We start from the raw sequence: 15799 nt of genomic DNA on the forward strand, positions 1-15799 counted from the left end.
CACTTCTGTCCTGCGATAGAGAGTAAGTGGAGCTCGGCAGATAGCACTGGGCTATAATAAAATGGCGGCCAGTCACACCTACAGCAGTGAATTGTGCAGCCCACAGAGGCGTGCCCAGCTCACTGCTAATGCGGCTACAATGTTAGAGATAGGAGATAATAGACCGGCGCTGACCCTATGTCCATGGGGTGCCGTAATAGGACACTGATAGTGTCGGGCTACTGCTGTGAACCCAAGATGTCAGCCCACAGTGCCTTCTTTAAACTCATATAACACACGAAATCTGTTTCACATGCATTTAAAACTTGGTTATAGCAGCATGTTATGCTACATTACAGTGATTTATTAATGATCTACAAACGCGGTACCTTCCCTTTAATCATAATCAGAGCCTGGCTGCGGGATTGCAGCCAGGTGTTATCTCTGAAAACGCTCCTGTGTTTCAGGGAAGACATACTCGTGGCCTAGAAGAAACAAGACTAGTCCAGCCCTGCCCCCGGTTTGATTGACAGGTCTTCCTCCATGTGTGTATATAGGGGAGACCCAGCAATCAACTGGGCTGATGCAGGACAGCGCATCGGAGTAGTCACATTTCTGGCTATTGTGTCTGGCCGGACCTTTAGGCTATGTGCACACGTCAGGATTTCTTGCAGAAAATTCCTGAAAAAAAAAAACGGACATTTTCTGCAAGAAATCCGCATGCGTTTTTTTCGCGGTTTTTTTTTACGTGTTTTTTGCGAGTTTGTGCGTTTTTTTTCCCCAATGCATTAAATAGCGAGAAAAACGCGAAAAATCCACAAAATTAATGAACATGATGCGTTTGCCACGATGCGTTTTTTTAGCGGAAAAAAACACATCATGTGCACAAAAATTGCAGAATGCATTATAATTGATGGGATGCATGTGTGTTTTTTATAAAAAACGCAAAGTGTGCACACAGCCTTAACCTATGAATTCTCCGAAATGTCAGAGCGTTTAGAGAAAAAACAAACCTGGCTGCCATCGCATAAACAGGCTCCGGCTCATGCTGCCTGTGGTTTGGGCAGAATGAATCGTCTCTTCCCTTTAAGTATCGGGTTTCATTCTTGAAGGTGTACACTGCATCCCCCTACAGATATAAACTGTATATAGAAATGTCAGAATGGGGTTTGTTATCTGCATTCCACATCTCCCAGGAGAAAGCAGAAACTTTGGCTTATTATCCCAACATCTGGAAAGCAGAAGAATTTTTGGTGGAAATAAACCGATTGCATCATTATTCTAGGAGAGAGGCGAGCACGATATACACAATATGCAGAAATCTACACGCCCTGCAATACATTAGATCATGACTCCGCTAAATCCAAGGGTCCTTTAAGGTTCCCATAAACAATGCTTAAGTATAGATGCAAAGTTCTAACATTGCTGGAGCTGGACATTATCACTGCCTTTGTGCCCAACATTGTAAGTACTCTGCAAAATCTCGTAAATGCTTTACGCCATTGTTGGAGCCTGCAACAAGACTAGAAACACCCACCTCACAAGTGTTGTAATCTTCAGAATCCAGAAGACCACATAATTTTGGCAAGAGCTCGGGCCAATTTTGTAGCTCCCCCTTTGATGCGATTGTTGTGATTAGGATACCTGAAATCAAACAAACAAAAAAATATAAAGTTTAAAGTTTATAAAAAAATCTCATTGTTTTTAGGCTTACGTCATCAAGGAATCAACGTTATTGTAAAGTTTGTAGGGGAAGGGGGAAAAACAAAAACAAATAAAAACCACAAAGCACATACCCACTGTGGCTCTAATAAGTGGAGACGCGTCCCCGATGTTATTCAAACATTCACTCTTAATGAAATCCGTCACGCCATTTGGAAAATTGTGAAAATGAGCCTTTACGTTATTTTTTAGGATCAGCCCGCTCAAAGACCTTGTAGGTTCATCTGGAAAAGAACAAGTTTAGAGATTGTTACATAGGATTTCTGCTTCATCTTCCGTACACTCCAAGCTACACACAGATCCTGAGGATACGGCCATCAGTTGATGGAACACAATAAAAAGATTCAGTATTGCCCTTCACAACCAAAAAATATGGCAGCAGGTTTTTGATCTGTAATCAGAGAGAAGCATGATGTAGGGGCAGAGACCCTGTTTCCAGTGATGTGCGACTTGCTGGGCTCCCTGTCATTGATACAATCCCTCCTTCCTCGGCTGCAGATCTATCAGTTCCATGAATGCTGAGCTCTGTATAACCCCACCACGTCACTGATTGGCAGCTGTGGACACTGTGCATAGGCAGAAGGCAGCTAAAATCAGTGATGGGGACAGGGTTACACACAATGGATGACTAGGAGGCATGAGACACCTAGTCCTGTAGTGAAAAACTCCCGAAAATACACGGATTTTTATTGAAAGAGCAACACAGCCCAGTTAAGTGAAATCCCTGGAATCAGGCTCCCAGCCCCGACATCATGCAGCTCTCAGGTTATATAGCAAAAGTCTACAGACATATTCCTTCACAGGCAGGTCAGAAGAGAGCAAAATAAACTGCAAAAAAAAATAAATGAAGTTAAAAGCCCCTATATACAGAATCCATTAACCCCTTCCCGACATTTGACGTACTATCCCGTCGAGGTGGGGTGGGCCCGTATGACCGCCGACGGGATAGTACGTCATCACCGATCAGCGGCGCTCACGGGGGGAGCGCGGCCGATCGCGGCCGGGTGTCAGCTGCATATCGCAGCTGACATCCGGCACTATGTGCCAGGAGCGGTCACGGACCGCCCCCGGCACATTAACCCCCGGCACACTGCGATCAAACATGATCGCAGTGTACCGGCGGTATAGGGAAGCATCGCGCAGGGAGGGGGCTCCCTGCGGGCTTCCCTGAGACCCCCGGAGCAACGCGATGTGATCGCGTTGCTGCGAGGGTCTCCTACCTCCTTCCTGGCTGCAGGTCCCGGATCCAAGATGGCCGCGGCATCCGGGTCCTGCAGGGAAGGAGGTGGCTTACCGAGTGTCTGCTCAGAGCAGACACTTGGTAAGCCTGCAGCCCTGCACAGCAGATCGTCGATCTGGCAGAGTGCTGTGCACACTGCCAGATCAATGATCTGTGATGTCCCCCCCTGGGACAAAGTAAAAAAGTTAAAAAAAAATTTTTCCACATGTGTAAAAAAAAAAAAAAAAAAAAAATCCTAAATAAATAATAATAAAAAAAAATATATTATTCCCATAAATACATTTCTTTATCTAAATAAAAAAAACAAAACAATAAAAGTACACATATTTAGTATCGCCGCGTCCGTAACGACCCAACCTATAAAACTGCCCCACTAGTTAACCCCTTCAGTAAACACCGTAAGAAAAAAAGAAAAAAAACGAGGCAAAAAACAACGCTTTATTACCATACCGCCGAACAAAAAGTGGAATAACACGCGATCAAAAAGACTGATATAAATATCCATGGTACCGCTGAAAACGTCATCTTGTCCCGCAAAAAACAAGCCGCCATACAACATTATCAGCAAAAAAATAAAAAAGTTATAGTCCTGAGAATAAAGCGATACGAAAATAATTATTTTTTCTATATTTTAGTTTTTATCGTATAAAAGCGCCAAAACATAAAAAAATGATATAAATGAGATATCGCTGTAATCGTACTGACCCGAAGAATAAAACTGCTTTATCAATTTTACCAAACGCGGAACGGTATAAACGCCTCCCCCAAAAGAAATTCATGAATAGCTGGTTTTTGGTCATTCTGCCTCACAAAAATCGGAATAAAAAGCGATCAAAAACGGTCACGTGTCCGAAAATGTTACCAATAAAAACGTCAACTCGTCCCGCAAAAAACAAGACCTCACATGACTCTGTGGAGCAAAATGTGGAAAAATTATAGGTCTCAAAATGTGGAGACGCAAAAACTTTTTTGCTATAAAAAGCGTCGCTGGTTTCACACTTGCGTTTTTGTCTGCAGCGTTTTTTGCACAAAAAAACGCATGCGTTTTTTCCCTATATTTAACATTGAAAACGCATGCGGTTTTTTTGTACGCGTTTGGTCGCGTTTTCAAACGCATGCGTTTTTTTTCTGCATGCGTTCATTTTCAGAAATACAACCTGCAGTATTTTCTTGCGTTTTTAAGCACATGCGTTTGTTTGCGTTAAAAACGCATGCATTTAAACACACTGAAAAGCCACCCACCACCATCAAGGTGATAAAGGGATCCAAACCCTAACCCTAACTCTACCCCTAACCTCACCCCTAACCGTTTAATGAACATTTTCTGACAGTCATAGTGCCACGTATTTCAGTGCCACGTATTTCAGTGCCACGTATTTCAGTGCCACGTGTTTCAGTGCCACGTATTTCAGTGCCACGTATCACATATTTCAGTGCCACGTATCACGTATTTCAGTGCCACATATTTTAGTACCACGTATTTCAGTGCCACGTATTTCAGTGCCACGTATTTCAGTGCCACGTATTTCAGTGCCACGTATTTCAGTGCCACGTATTTCAGTGCCACGTATTTCAGTGCCACGTATTTCAGTGCCACGTATTTCAGTGCCACGTATTTCAGTGCCACGTATTTCAGTGCCACGTATTTCAGTGCCACGTATTTCAGTGCCACGTATTTCAGTGCCACGTATTTCAGTGCCACGTATTTCAGTGCCACGTATTTCAGTGCCACGTATTTCAGTGCCACGTATTTCAGTGCCACGTATTTCAGTGCCACGTATTTCAGTGCCACGTATTTCAGTGCCACGTATTTCAGTGCCACGTATTTCAGTGCCACGTATCACGTATTTCAGTGCCACGTGTTTCAGTGCCACGTATTTAAGTGCCACGTATCACGTATTTCAGTGCCACGTATTTCAGTGCCACGTATTTCAGTGCCACGTATCACGTATTTCAGTGCCACGTATTTCAGTGCCACGTATTTCAGTGCCACGTATTTCAGTGCCACGTATTTCAGTGCCACGTATTTCAGTGCCACGTATTTCAGTGCCACGTATTTCAGTGCCACGTATCAGTGCCACGTATCACATATTTCAGTGCCACGTATTTCAGTGCCACGTATTTCAGTGCCACGTATTTCAGTGCCACGTATCACGTATTTCAGTGCCACGTGTTTCAGTGCCACGTATTTAAGTGCCACGTATCACGTATTTCAGTGCCACGTATTTCAGTGCCACGTATTTCAGTGCCACGTATTTCAGTGCCACGTATTTCAGTGCCACGTATTTCAGTCACGTTTAGGGTTAGGGTTAGGGGTAGGGTTAGGGTTAGGGCTAGGGTTGGAGGTAAAGTTAGGGTTGGGGCTAAAGTTAGGGTTGGGGCTAAAGTTAGGGTTAGGGTTTGGATTACATTTACGTTTGGATTAGGGTTGGGATTAGAATTATGGGTGTGTCAGGGCTAGGGGTGTGGTTAGGGTTACCGTTGGGATTAGGGTTAGGGGTGTGTTTGGGTTAGGGTTTCAGGCAGGAGCGAGCAGCCGTCGGTCGCAAAGGGTGCACGGTGACGTCACTTCCGGTCGCTCGGAAATGAGATCACCGCGCCCCCTATGTGACCTTCCCCCTCCAACTGCAGCGCAGCACCGTGGGGAAGCTTCCTGCTTCCCCACACGCTCATCTCCGACAGGGCCCGACAGCAAAGCCCTGTCGCCTCGCCGCGCGCGCGCGCCCCCCCCCCCCCCCCCCGGGACGACTGGTCCCCGACCCGAGCAAAAAAAAATTAACACAAAAAAAAAAAAAAAAAAAAAAAAAATAAAAAATAGGTGGCGTACACACCATGGGGCCGGGCAGCACCGGGCCCCCCCGGCCGTGGGGCCCGGATGCGGCGGCACCCGTCGCATACATGGTGTGTACGCCACTGGTTTCAGGTAGAATTGGGGAGTTTCCACTGTCCAGGCACATCAGGGGCTCTACAAGCGCGACATGGCATCCAATCTCAATTCCAGCCAATTCTGCGTTGAAAAAGTAAAACAGTGCTCCTTCCCTTCCGAGCTCTCCCGTGCGCCCAAAAAGGGGTTTACCCCAACATATGTGTTATCAGCGTACTCGGGACAAATTGAACAACAACTTCTGGGGTCCAAGTTCTCTTGTTATCCTTAGGAAAATAAAAATTTGGGGGGCTAAAAATCATTTTTGTGGGAAAAAAAAGATGTTTTATTTTCACGGCTCTGCGTTATAAACTGTAGTGAAACACTTGGGGGTTCAAAGTTCTCACAACACATCTAGATAAGTTCTTTGGGAGGTCTAGTTTCCAATATGGGGTCACTTGTGGGGGGTTTGTACTGTTTGGGTACATCAGGGGCTCTGCAAATGCAACGTGACGGCTGCTGACCAATCCATTTAAGTCTGCATTCCAAATGGCGCTCCTTCCCTTCCGAGCTCTGTCATGCGCCCAAACAGTGGTTCCCCCCCACATATGGGGTATCAGCGTACTCAGGACAAATTGGAAAACAAATTTTGGGGTCCAATTTATTCTGTTACCCTTGTAAAAATACAAAGCTGGGTGCTAAAAAATCATTTTTGAGAAAAAAAATAAAAATTATTTTCACGGCTCTGCATTATAATCTGTAGTGAAACACTTGGGGGTTCAAAGCTCTCAAAACACATCTAGATAAGTTCCTTAGGGGGTCTACTTTCCAAAATGGTGTCACTTGTAGGGAGTTTCAATGTTTAGGCACATCAGGGGCTCTCCAAACGCAACATGGCGTCCCATCTCAATTCCAGTCAATTTTGCATTGAAAAGTCAAATGGCGCTCCTTCCCTTCCAAGCTCTGCCATGCGCCCAAACAATGGTTTACACCCACATATGGGGTATCAGCGTACTCAGGACAAATTGCACAACATTTTTTGGGGTCCAATTTCTTCTCTTACCCTTGGGAAAATAAAAAATTGGGGGCGAAAAGATCATTTTTGTGAAAAAATATGATTTTTTATTTTTACGGCTCTGCATTATAAACTTCTGTGAAGCACTTGGTGGGTCAAAGTGCTCACCACACATCAAGATAAGTTCCTTAGGGGGTCTACTTTCCAAAATGGTGTCACTTGTAGGGGGTTTCAGTGTTTAGGCACATCAGGGGCTCTCCAAACGCAACATGGCGTCCCATCTCAATTCCAGTCAATTTTGCATTGAAAAGTCAAATAGCGCTCCTTCCCTTCCAAGCTCTGCCATGCGCCCAAACAATGGTTTACACCCACATATGGGGTATCAGCGTACTCAGGACAAATTGCACAACATTTTTTGGGGTCCAATTTCTTCTCTTACCCTTGGGAAAATAAAAAATTGGGGGCAAAAAGATCATTTTTGTGAAAAAATATGATTTTTTATTTTTACGGCTCTGCATTATAAACTTCTGTGAAGCACTTGGTGGGTCAAAGTGCTCACCACACATCTAGATAAGTTCCTTAGGGGGTCTACTTTCCAAAATGGTGTCACTTGTAGGGAGTTTCAATGTTTAGGCACATCAGGGGCTCTCCAAACGCAACATGGCGTCCCATCTCAATTCCAGTCAATTTTGCATTGAAAAGTCAAATGGCGCTCCTTCCCTTCCAAGCTCTGCCATGCGCCCAAACAATGGTTTACACCCACATATGGGGTATCAGCGTACTCAGGACAAATTGCACAACATTTTTTGGGGTCCAATTTCTTCTCTTACCCTTGGGAAAATAAAAAATTGGGGGCGAAAATATCATTTTTGTGAAAAAATATGATTTTTTATTTTTACGGCTCTGCATTATAAACTTCTGTGAAGCACTTGGTGGGTCAAAGTGCTCACCACACATCAAGATAAGTTCCTTAGGGGGTCTACTTTCCAAAATGGTGTCACTTGTAGGGGGTTTCAGTGTTTAGGCACATCAGGGGCTCTCCAAACGCAACATGGCGTCCCATCTCAATTCCAGTCAATTTTGCATTGAAAAGTCAAATGGCGCTCCTTCCCTTCCAAGCTCTGCCATGCGCCCAAACAATGGTTTACACCCACATATGGGGTATCAGCGTACTCAGGACAAATTGCACAACATTTTTTGGGGTCCAATTTCTTCTCTTACCCTTGGGAAAATAAAAAATTGGGGGCAAAAAGATCATTTTTGTGAAAAAATATGATTTTTTATTTTTACGGCTCTGCATTATAAACTTCTGTGAAGCACTTGGTGGGTCAAAGTGCTCACCACACATCTAGATAAGTTCCTTAGGGGGTCTACTTTCCAAAATGGTGTCACTTGTAGGGAGTTTCAATGTTTAGGCACATCAGGGGCTCTCCAAACGCAACATGGCGTCCCATCTCAATTCCAGTCAATTTTGCATTGAAAAGTCAAATGGCGCTCCTTCCCTTCCAAGCTCTGCCATGCGCCCAAACAATGGTTTACACCCACATATGGGGTATCATCGTACTCAGGACAAATTGTACAACAACTTTGGGGGTCCATTTTCTCCTGTTACCCTTGGTAAAATAAAACAAATTGGAGCTGAAATAAATTGTGTGTGAAAAAAAGTTAAATGCTCATTTTTATTTAAACATTCAAAAAATTCCTGTGAAACACCTGAAGGGTTAATAAACTTCTTGAATGTGGTTTTGAGCACCTTGAGGGGTGCAGTTTTTAGAATGGTGTCACACTTGAGTATTTTCTATCATATAGACCCCTCAAAATGACTTCAAATGAGATGTGGTCCCTAAAAAAAAATGGTGTTGTAAAAATGAGAAATTGCTGGTCAACTTTTAACCCTTATAACTCCGTCACAAAAAAAAATTTTGGTTCCAAAATTGTACTGATGTAAAGTAGACATGTGGGAAATGTTACTTATTAAGTATTTTGCGTGACATATGTCTGTGATTTAAGGGCATAAAAATTCAAAGTTGGAAAATTGCGAAATTTTCAAAATTTTCGCCAAATATTCGTTTTTTTCACAAATAAATGCAAGTTATATCGAATAAATTTTACCACTAACATGAAGTACAATATGTCACGAGAAAACAATGTCAGAATCGCCAAGATCCGTCAAAGCGTTCCAGAGTTATAGCCTCATAAAGGGACAGTGGTCAGAATTGTAAAAATTGGCCCGGTCATTAACGTGCAAACCACCCTTGGGGGTGAAGGGGTTAATGCAAGTCAGTTTTATTTACAACTTTATTACATAGGGGCGAAGGGGAAACAGCATCTATTTTATTAACTGCTCAGCTTAAAGGGGTTGTCCAGAATTTTCATAAAAAGGTACCAGGAATTAAAAAAAGATTTTTGTATACTCACCGTAAAATCTTTTTCTCCGAGACACTCATTGGGGGACACAGGACCATGGGTGTTATGCTGCTGCCACTAGGAGGACACTAAGTAGACAGAAAGATTAACTCCTCCTCTGCAGTATACACCCCTTCACTGGATACAATTTCAACCAGTTCGGTAGTAAAGCAGTAGGAGCATGAACAAAGACAAACTATGTCAAAAAAGAAGTAACAACAAGCCAAAAAAACAGGCTAACAGGGTGGGTGCTGTGTCCCCCAATGAGTGTCTCGGAGAAAAAGATTTTACGGTGAGTATACAAAAATCTCTTTTTCTCCTACGCCTCATTGGGGGACACAGGACCATGGGACGTACAAAAGCAGTCCCTGGGTGGGGAGTAATATGCTAAAACCCCATGTACCACTGGCCTACGGCTTAAGGAACTGCCGCTTGCAGAATGCGCCTGCCAAGGGCGGCGTCTGCAGAAGAGATAGAATGAATGTGGTAATGCCTGGTAAAAGTATGCAAACTGGACCACGTCGCAGCCTTGCAGACCTGCTGTGCTGACGCCTGGTGCCGAATGGCCCACGAGGCGCCCACCGACCGAGTAGAATGGGCCTTGATCCCCTCTGGGATAGGAACACCTTTGACACGATAGGATTCTTGAATGGCTGACCGAATCCATTTTGCCAGAGTGGCCTTTGAAGCGGGGGAACCCTTCCTGGGCCCCTCTGGAAGTACGAACAGGACGTCCGACGTGCGGAAGGGAGCCGTCCTAGAGACGTACCGACGAAGAGCCCTCACCACATCAAGAGTGTGGAGAGCCTTTTCGATGCGATGGGCTGGTGCCGGGCAGAACGAAGGCAGAACAATCTCCTCATTGAGGTGGAAAGAAGAGACAACCTTGGGCAAAAAGGTGGGAGAGGTCCTCAATACCGCCTTGTCCGGATGAAAAATTAGAAAGGGAGGGCGGCAGGAGAGTGCTGCCAACTCCGAAACCCTTCTGATGGACGTAATGGCTACAAGGAAGAGTACCTTCCAGGAAAGGAAGGTCAAGGAAACGTCCTGTAGCAGTTCGAAGGGAGTCTCCTGAAGAGCCCCGAGAACCAAATTAAGATCCCACGGATCCAAGGGCGATTTGTAGGGAGGCGCCATACGGAAAACTCCCTGGAAAAAAGTTTTCACCGGCAACCTATTGGCAATCTTCCTCTGGAAAAGGACGGACAAAGCCGAAACCTGACCCTTTAGAGAGCTAAGGGCAAGTCCCGACTCTAGTCCAGACTGAAGAAACTCTAGTATGGAAGGAATAGAGAATACCAGAGGAGATCGTCCCTGAGCATCACACCATGAGAAAAAAATTCGCCAGGTACGGTGGTAACTGCGCATGGAAACAGGTTTCCTGGCTCGGATCATGGTGGAGGACACTTTGGGAGTGAAACCCGCTTGGCCTAGAATCCAGGACTCAACGGCCAAGCCGTCAAAGACAGGGCCCCTGAGTTCTGGTGGTAAATCGGGCCCTGTGAAAGAAGATCCACGCGATCTGGAAGACGCCAGGGGACATCGGCTACCAGCTGAACCAGTTCGGCGTACCATGCCCGACGCGGCCAGTCTGGCGCGACGAGAATCACTGGCACCCCCTCTGCCCTGATCTTTTTGATGACCCTTGGTAGCAGGGGAAGAGGAGGAAAAATGTACGGGAGGCGGAATAACTAAAATAAGAAAGTTGGGGTCTGAAAACAGATCCAAGTGCCTCCTACAGACACTAAGCAAGAACTGGTTGAAATTGTATCCAGTGAAGGGGTGTATACTGCAGAGGAGGAGTTAATCTTTCTGTCTACTTAGTGTCCTCCTAGTGGCAGCAGCATAACACCCATGGTCCTGTGTCCCCCAATGAGGCGTAGGAGAAATAAAATAACCACTATTTAACTATTCATTCCCCCTCTGCTCTAACAGCGCCACTCAGGTTTTCACTATCAGTCCGGCATGGATGACGGCACAACCATTAGCCATGTGACTTCCGCAGCCAGTCAGAATACATTAAGCGCAGAAAGGCAGGGAGTAGTGATGAGCGAGTGTACTTGTTGATCGGGTGATCTCTGAGTATTTGTGACTGCTCGGAGATTTAGTTTTCGTTGCCGCAGCTGCAGGATTTGAAGCTACTAGCCAGGCTGATTACATGTGGGGATTCCCTAGCAACCAGGCGCCCCCCACATGTACTCAGCCTGGCTAATAGCTGTAAATCATGCAGCTGCGGCAACAAAAACTAAATCTCCGAGCAGTCACAAATACTCGGAGACCACCCGAGCAACGAATACACTCGCTCATCACTAGTAGGGAGCAATGGTGCTGCAGCCTTAAGGGGCTGAATGGTAGTTGTCTTATTCTGTAATGGATCCTACCTTTTTTTGTAAAAAAAACACACGACCTTTAATGACTGAACCCCTCCATTTTTAAAGCGCGCCGCACCAACAATCCTGCAAGACTTATTTTTCTACCAACAATCAGGCCACAATCTGAAACACGACGTGGGATAACATGGTTTCCTAGAATGCCGGAGTGTTCCCTCCTCTCCGATCCCTGGCTGTATGGCACATTGATGAAGACATGGGGCACCGTCCTCATACGATCTATGCGCTGTAGGACACACGCCGGTGGGTTGGCAGTAATAGCGCTCATGGCGAGGAATAATCCCAGCACAAATACAGTATTGCTACTGACATTCTACAGCAATACAAAGGCTGCCAGGCTCCCACGCCTCACAGGAGAACACACCATGGGGGGCACATACTTATCGGAATAGTAAAAACAGTGGTGGTAGTTTAGGTAAAAAAGAAGCCTATTTTCTCTCCATCACTTAAAAAGAACCTGTCCGCATGTATTTTGCACATCAAAATAATGGTATATGCTGTAAGAGGTAGTTATCCCACAATGCACTTACAGCCAATAAGAGTACATCCATTTTAACGAAGTGTAACAAGCAAAGAAACCCCCCCAAATTATTTCCCCCTGCACGCTTCCATTAGCGGTGCCCCCGGAGGGGTCATATGTGCTGCAGTATACATGGTTGGGCTAGTGACGAGGTCACCACTAGATTCAAGGCGCAGCTCTACCCAGGACAGCCACAACTACAGACGTGCAGCCTTCACACAAATGCCAGAAAATCACACTACAGAACATCTAAGAATCTACAACATGTTTTGTGTTCTGTGGCGCACACTCAACAGCTGGGAAAAAAAAAAAAAACCATTTCATAATCATACCTAAAGTATGAGTTAGGCTGGTTTCACACTTGCGTTTTTGTCTGCAGCGTTTTTTGCACAAAAAACGCATGCGTTTTTTTTACCTATATTTAACATTGAAGACGCATGCGTTTTTTGCACATGCGTTTGGTCGCGTTTTCAAACGCATGCGTTTTTTGTCTGCATGCGTTCATTTTCAAAAATGCTACCTGCAGTATTTTCTTGCGCGTTTTTTTGCCGCGAAAAAACGCATGCGTTTTTTCGCGGCAAAAAAATGCATTGCTGTCTATGTAAACGCATGCGTTTTTAAGCACATGCGTTTGTTTGCGCTAAAAACGCATACGTTTTTATAGAAAAAAACCAGAAAGCACACTGAAAAGCCACCCACCACCATCAAGGTGATAAAGGGATCCAAACCCTAACCCTAACTCTACCCCTAACCTCACCCCTAACCGTTTAATGAACATTTTCTGACAGTCATATTGCCACGTATTTAAGTGCCACGTATCACGTATTTCAGTGCCACGTATGCCACGTATTTAAGTGCCACGTATTTAAGTGCCATGTGCCACGTATTTAAGTGCTACGTGGCACATATTTAAGTGCCACGTATTTAAGTGCCACGTATTTAAGTGCCACGTATTTAAGTGCCACGTATGCCACGTATTTAAGTGCCACGTGCCACATATTTAAGTGCCACGTATTAAAGTGCCACGTGCCACGTATTTAAGTGCCACGTGCCACGTATTTAAGTGCCACGTGCCACATATTTAAGTGCCACGTGCCACATATTTGAGTGCCACGTATTTAAGTACCACATATTTCAGTTGCACGTATTTCAGTGCCACGTATTTCAGTCACGTTTAGGGTTAGGGTTTTCTTGTTTTTTCTTGTGTTTTGTGTTTTCTTGTGTTTTTCTATAAAAACGCATGCGTCTAAAAAACGCATGCGTTTTACCGCGTTTACATGCGTTTTTCACACATGCGGTTTTTTTAAAAACGCATGCAGACAAAAACGCAAGTGTGAAACCAGCCTAACACACAAGACTCAATCATGAGCAACACTCTTTTAAATGGAACTTGTCAGCAGGTTTTTGCCATTTAATCCAAGGACAGCATAATAGGGGCTGAAAACCAGATTCCAGCAATATGTCACTTATTGGGCTGTATGCTGCAGTTTAAATTCAATCAGTGTTTAATTACCAGGAGATCATCACTACAGGACTAGGTGTTGCACACCAGGTAGTTCAGCAAGGCGGCATAATACTGGCCCCACCACTAATTAGCAGCTTGCTGAAAATGCCGCTATTGGTGTGAACAGGGTTATATACAGCTCTGCACTGTCCACTGCTACATCTACAGCAGAGATATTCTATCAAAACCACACCAGTAAGTGGTACATCAGGCTCTCTGCCCCTACACTGTGCTGCTCTTGAGTTGCGGTGAGGTGCCCTCTGCTGGATGTCCTCATATGAACTCGAGCGTGGGAACTTTTCCAAGGCTACAGTTCATGAGGACATCCAGCAGAGGGCGCCTCACCGCAACTCAAGGTAACTACAGATCACCCAGCTTTCCATTCAGTACCCGGGGCTTTACAGGCAGGAGCGAGTGCTTTAGCACAGCTCCTGGCTGTAAAATGATTTAACCCTTTCAGATGGATTTACTTCATGGGACGTGACTGCTCATCGGAAGGTATGAGATATTGTTGATTTGCTATTTTTACTTTGTTACAGAACAAGGGTCTTCAGCTGGATTGAGAGAATAATAAAATATTACAACAACCTGTGTATTTCATTAAAGGACTTTGTAATAATGTGTTTTTTATTAACCATTTCGTACTATTGGATTAATAATGGATAGGTGACATAATTGACGCCTCTCTGTTATTAACCTGGCTTAATGTCACCTTACAATAGCAAGGTGACATTAACCCTTCATTACCCCATATCCCACCGCTACACGGGAGTGGGAAGAGAGTGGCCAAGTGCCAGAATAGGCGCATCTTCCAAATGTGCCTTTTCTGGGGTGGCTGGGGGCAGATGTTTGTAGCCAGGGGGGGCCAATAACCATGGACCCTCTCTAGGCTATTAATATCTGCCCTCAGTCACTGGCTTTACCACTCTGGCGGAGAAAATTGACCGGGAGCCCACGCCAATTTTTTCCGCCATTTAACCCTTTATTTTACAAGCTACAGTGCCCAAATTTTGCACATACACACTACTAACATTAGTAGTGTGGAATATGCAAAAACCCGATATGAGATGGTTTACTGTATGTAAACCATGTCTCATATCCTGTCGGGTTTGGGAAGGAGAAATGAAAAGCCGGCAATTGAATTACCGGCTTTTCACATATCTCGCGCTGAATTAAATATAAGTACAGAATATATACATATACACATATATACATATATATACATATATATACATATAAATATACATACACACTGTATATATGTTTTAACGAACATTTGAGCACATAAATCCATTAGATGTCGGTTTTGCAAGCCTGCGAGAAAATATCGCAGTACGGATGCCATACGGATTACATATGGAGGATGCCATGCGCAAAATACGCTGACACACCCTGCCTACGGATGACATACGGATCACTATTTTGGGGACTTTTCTGCGTATTACGGCCGTAAAAAACGGACCGTATTTACATACGCTGAGTGTGAGGCCGGCCTGACAGTTTTCCTTTAATGGCAGATTCAGATTATATATATATATATTTTTATTTTTTATTTTTTTTATTTTTTTTTTTAAACTACAAAATGCAGAAGGCACCATATGTGGGAAAAAAGTAGGACTTACACTGACCACTAGTGCAGCAAAAGCAGCAGCCCAGATTCCTTTTTTTTTTATATAAAAAAAAAAAAAAAAAAAAATAATAGTCAATTGCAAAATGCAGTTTTGGCACCCTGCATGGTTAGTACCTAGTAGCACCCCAATTTGACAGTATCACAGCTTGCAACCTTTTTTCTTTTGTGTGTCCCACCAAGAGTCTTTCAACTCTTGCTTGAGGGATTTTCATCCCTTCTTCCAGTTCTGTGAGATTCCTGGGTCGTCTTGCATGCACTGCTATTTTGAGGTCCAGCAACAGATTTTCAATGATGTTCAGATCAGGGGACTGTGAGGGCCATTGTAAAACCTTCAGCTTGCGCCTTTGGAGGTAGTCTACTGTGGATTTTGATGTGTTTTTTATCATTATTAGTGATGAGCGAGTAAACTCGTTGCTCAGGTTTTCCCCAAGCACGCTCGGGTGACCTCGGAGTATTTATGACTGCTCAGAGATTTAGTTTTCATCCCGACAGCTGAATGATTTACAGCTAGTAGCCTGCTTGATTACATG

At 44.4% G+C, this 15799-nt stretch overlaps 1 protein-coding gene across 3 annotated transcripts in view; it reads right to left on the bottom strand.

Moving 5' to 3' along the window:
- TNPO1 (transportin 1) overlaps window positions 1–15799 on the bottom strand; it is an 81912-nt gene that overhangs the window by 38741 nt on the left and 27372 nt on the right. For all 3 annotated transcript variants that reach the window (XR_013221589.1, XM_077287874.1, XM_077287883.1), the window contains exons 3-4: window positions 1776–1925; window positions 1517–1623 (exon numbers count right to left, since the gene is read on the bottom strand). Coding sequence is in view for 2 of the 3 variants with exons in the window: in XM_077287874.1 (XP_077143989.1) it covers window positions 1517–1623; window positions 1776–1925 (257 nt within the window). In the remaining variant the exon portion in view is untranslated. The remainder of the gene's footprint in view (window positions 1–1516; window positions 1624–1775; window positions 1926–15799) is intronic.

The sequence above is a fragment of the Ranitomeya variabilis genome, chromosome 1 (assembly GCF_051348905.1).
Source record: "Ranitomeya variabilis isolate aRanVar5 chromosome 1, aRanVar5.hap1, whole genome shotgun sequence".
NCBI lineage: Eukaryota > Metazoa > Chordata > Amphibia > Anura > Dendrobatidae > Ranitomeya > Ranitomeya variabilis.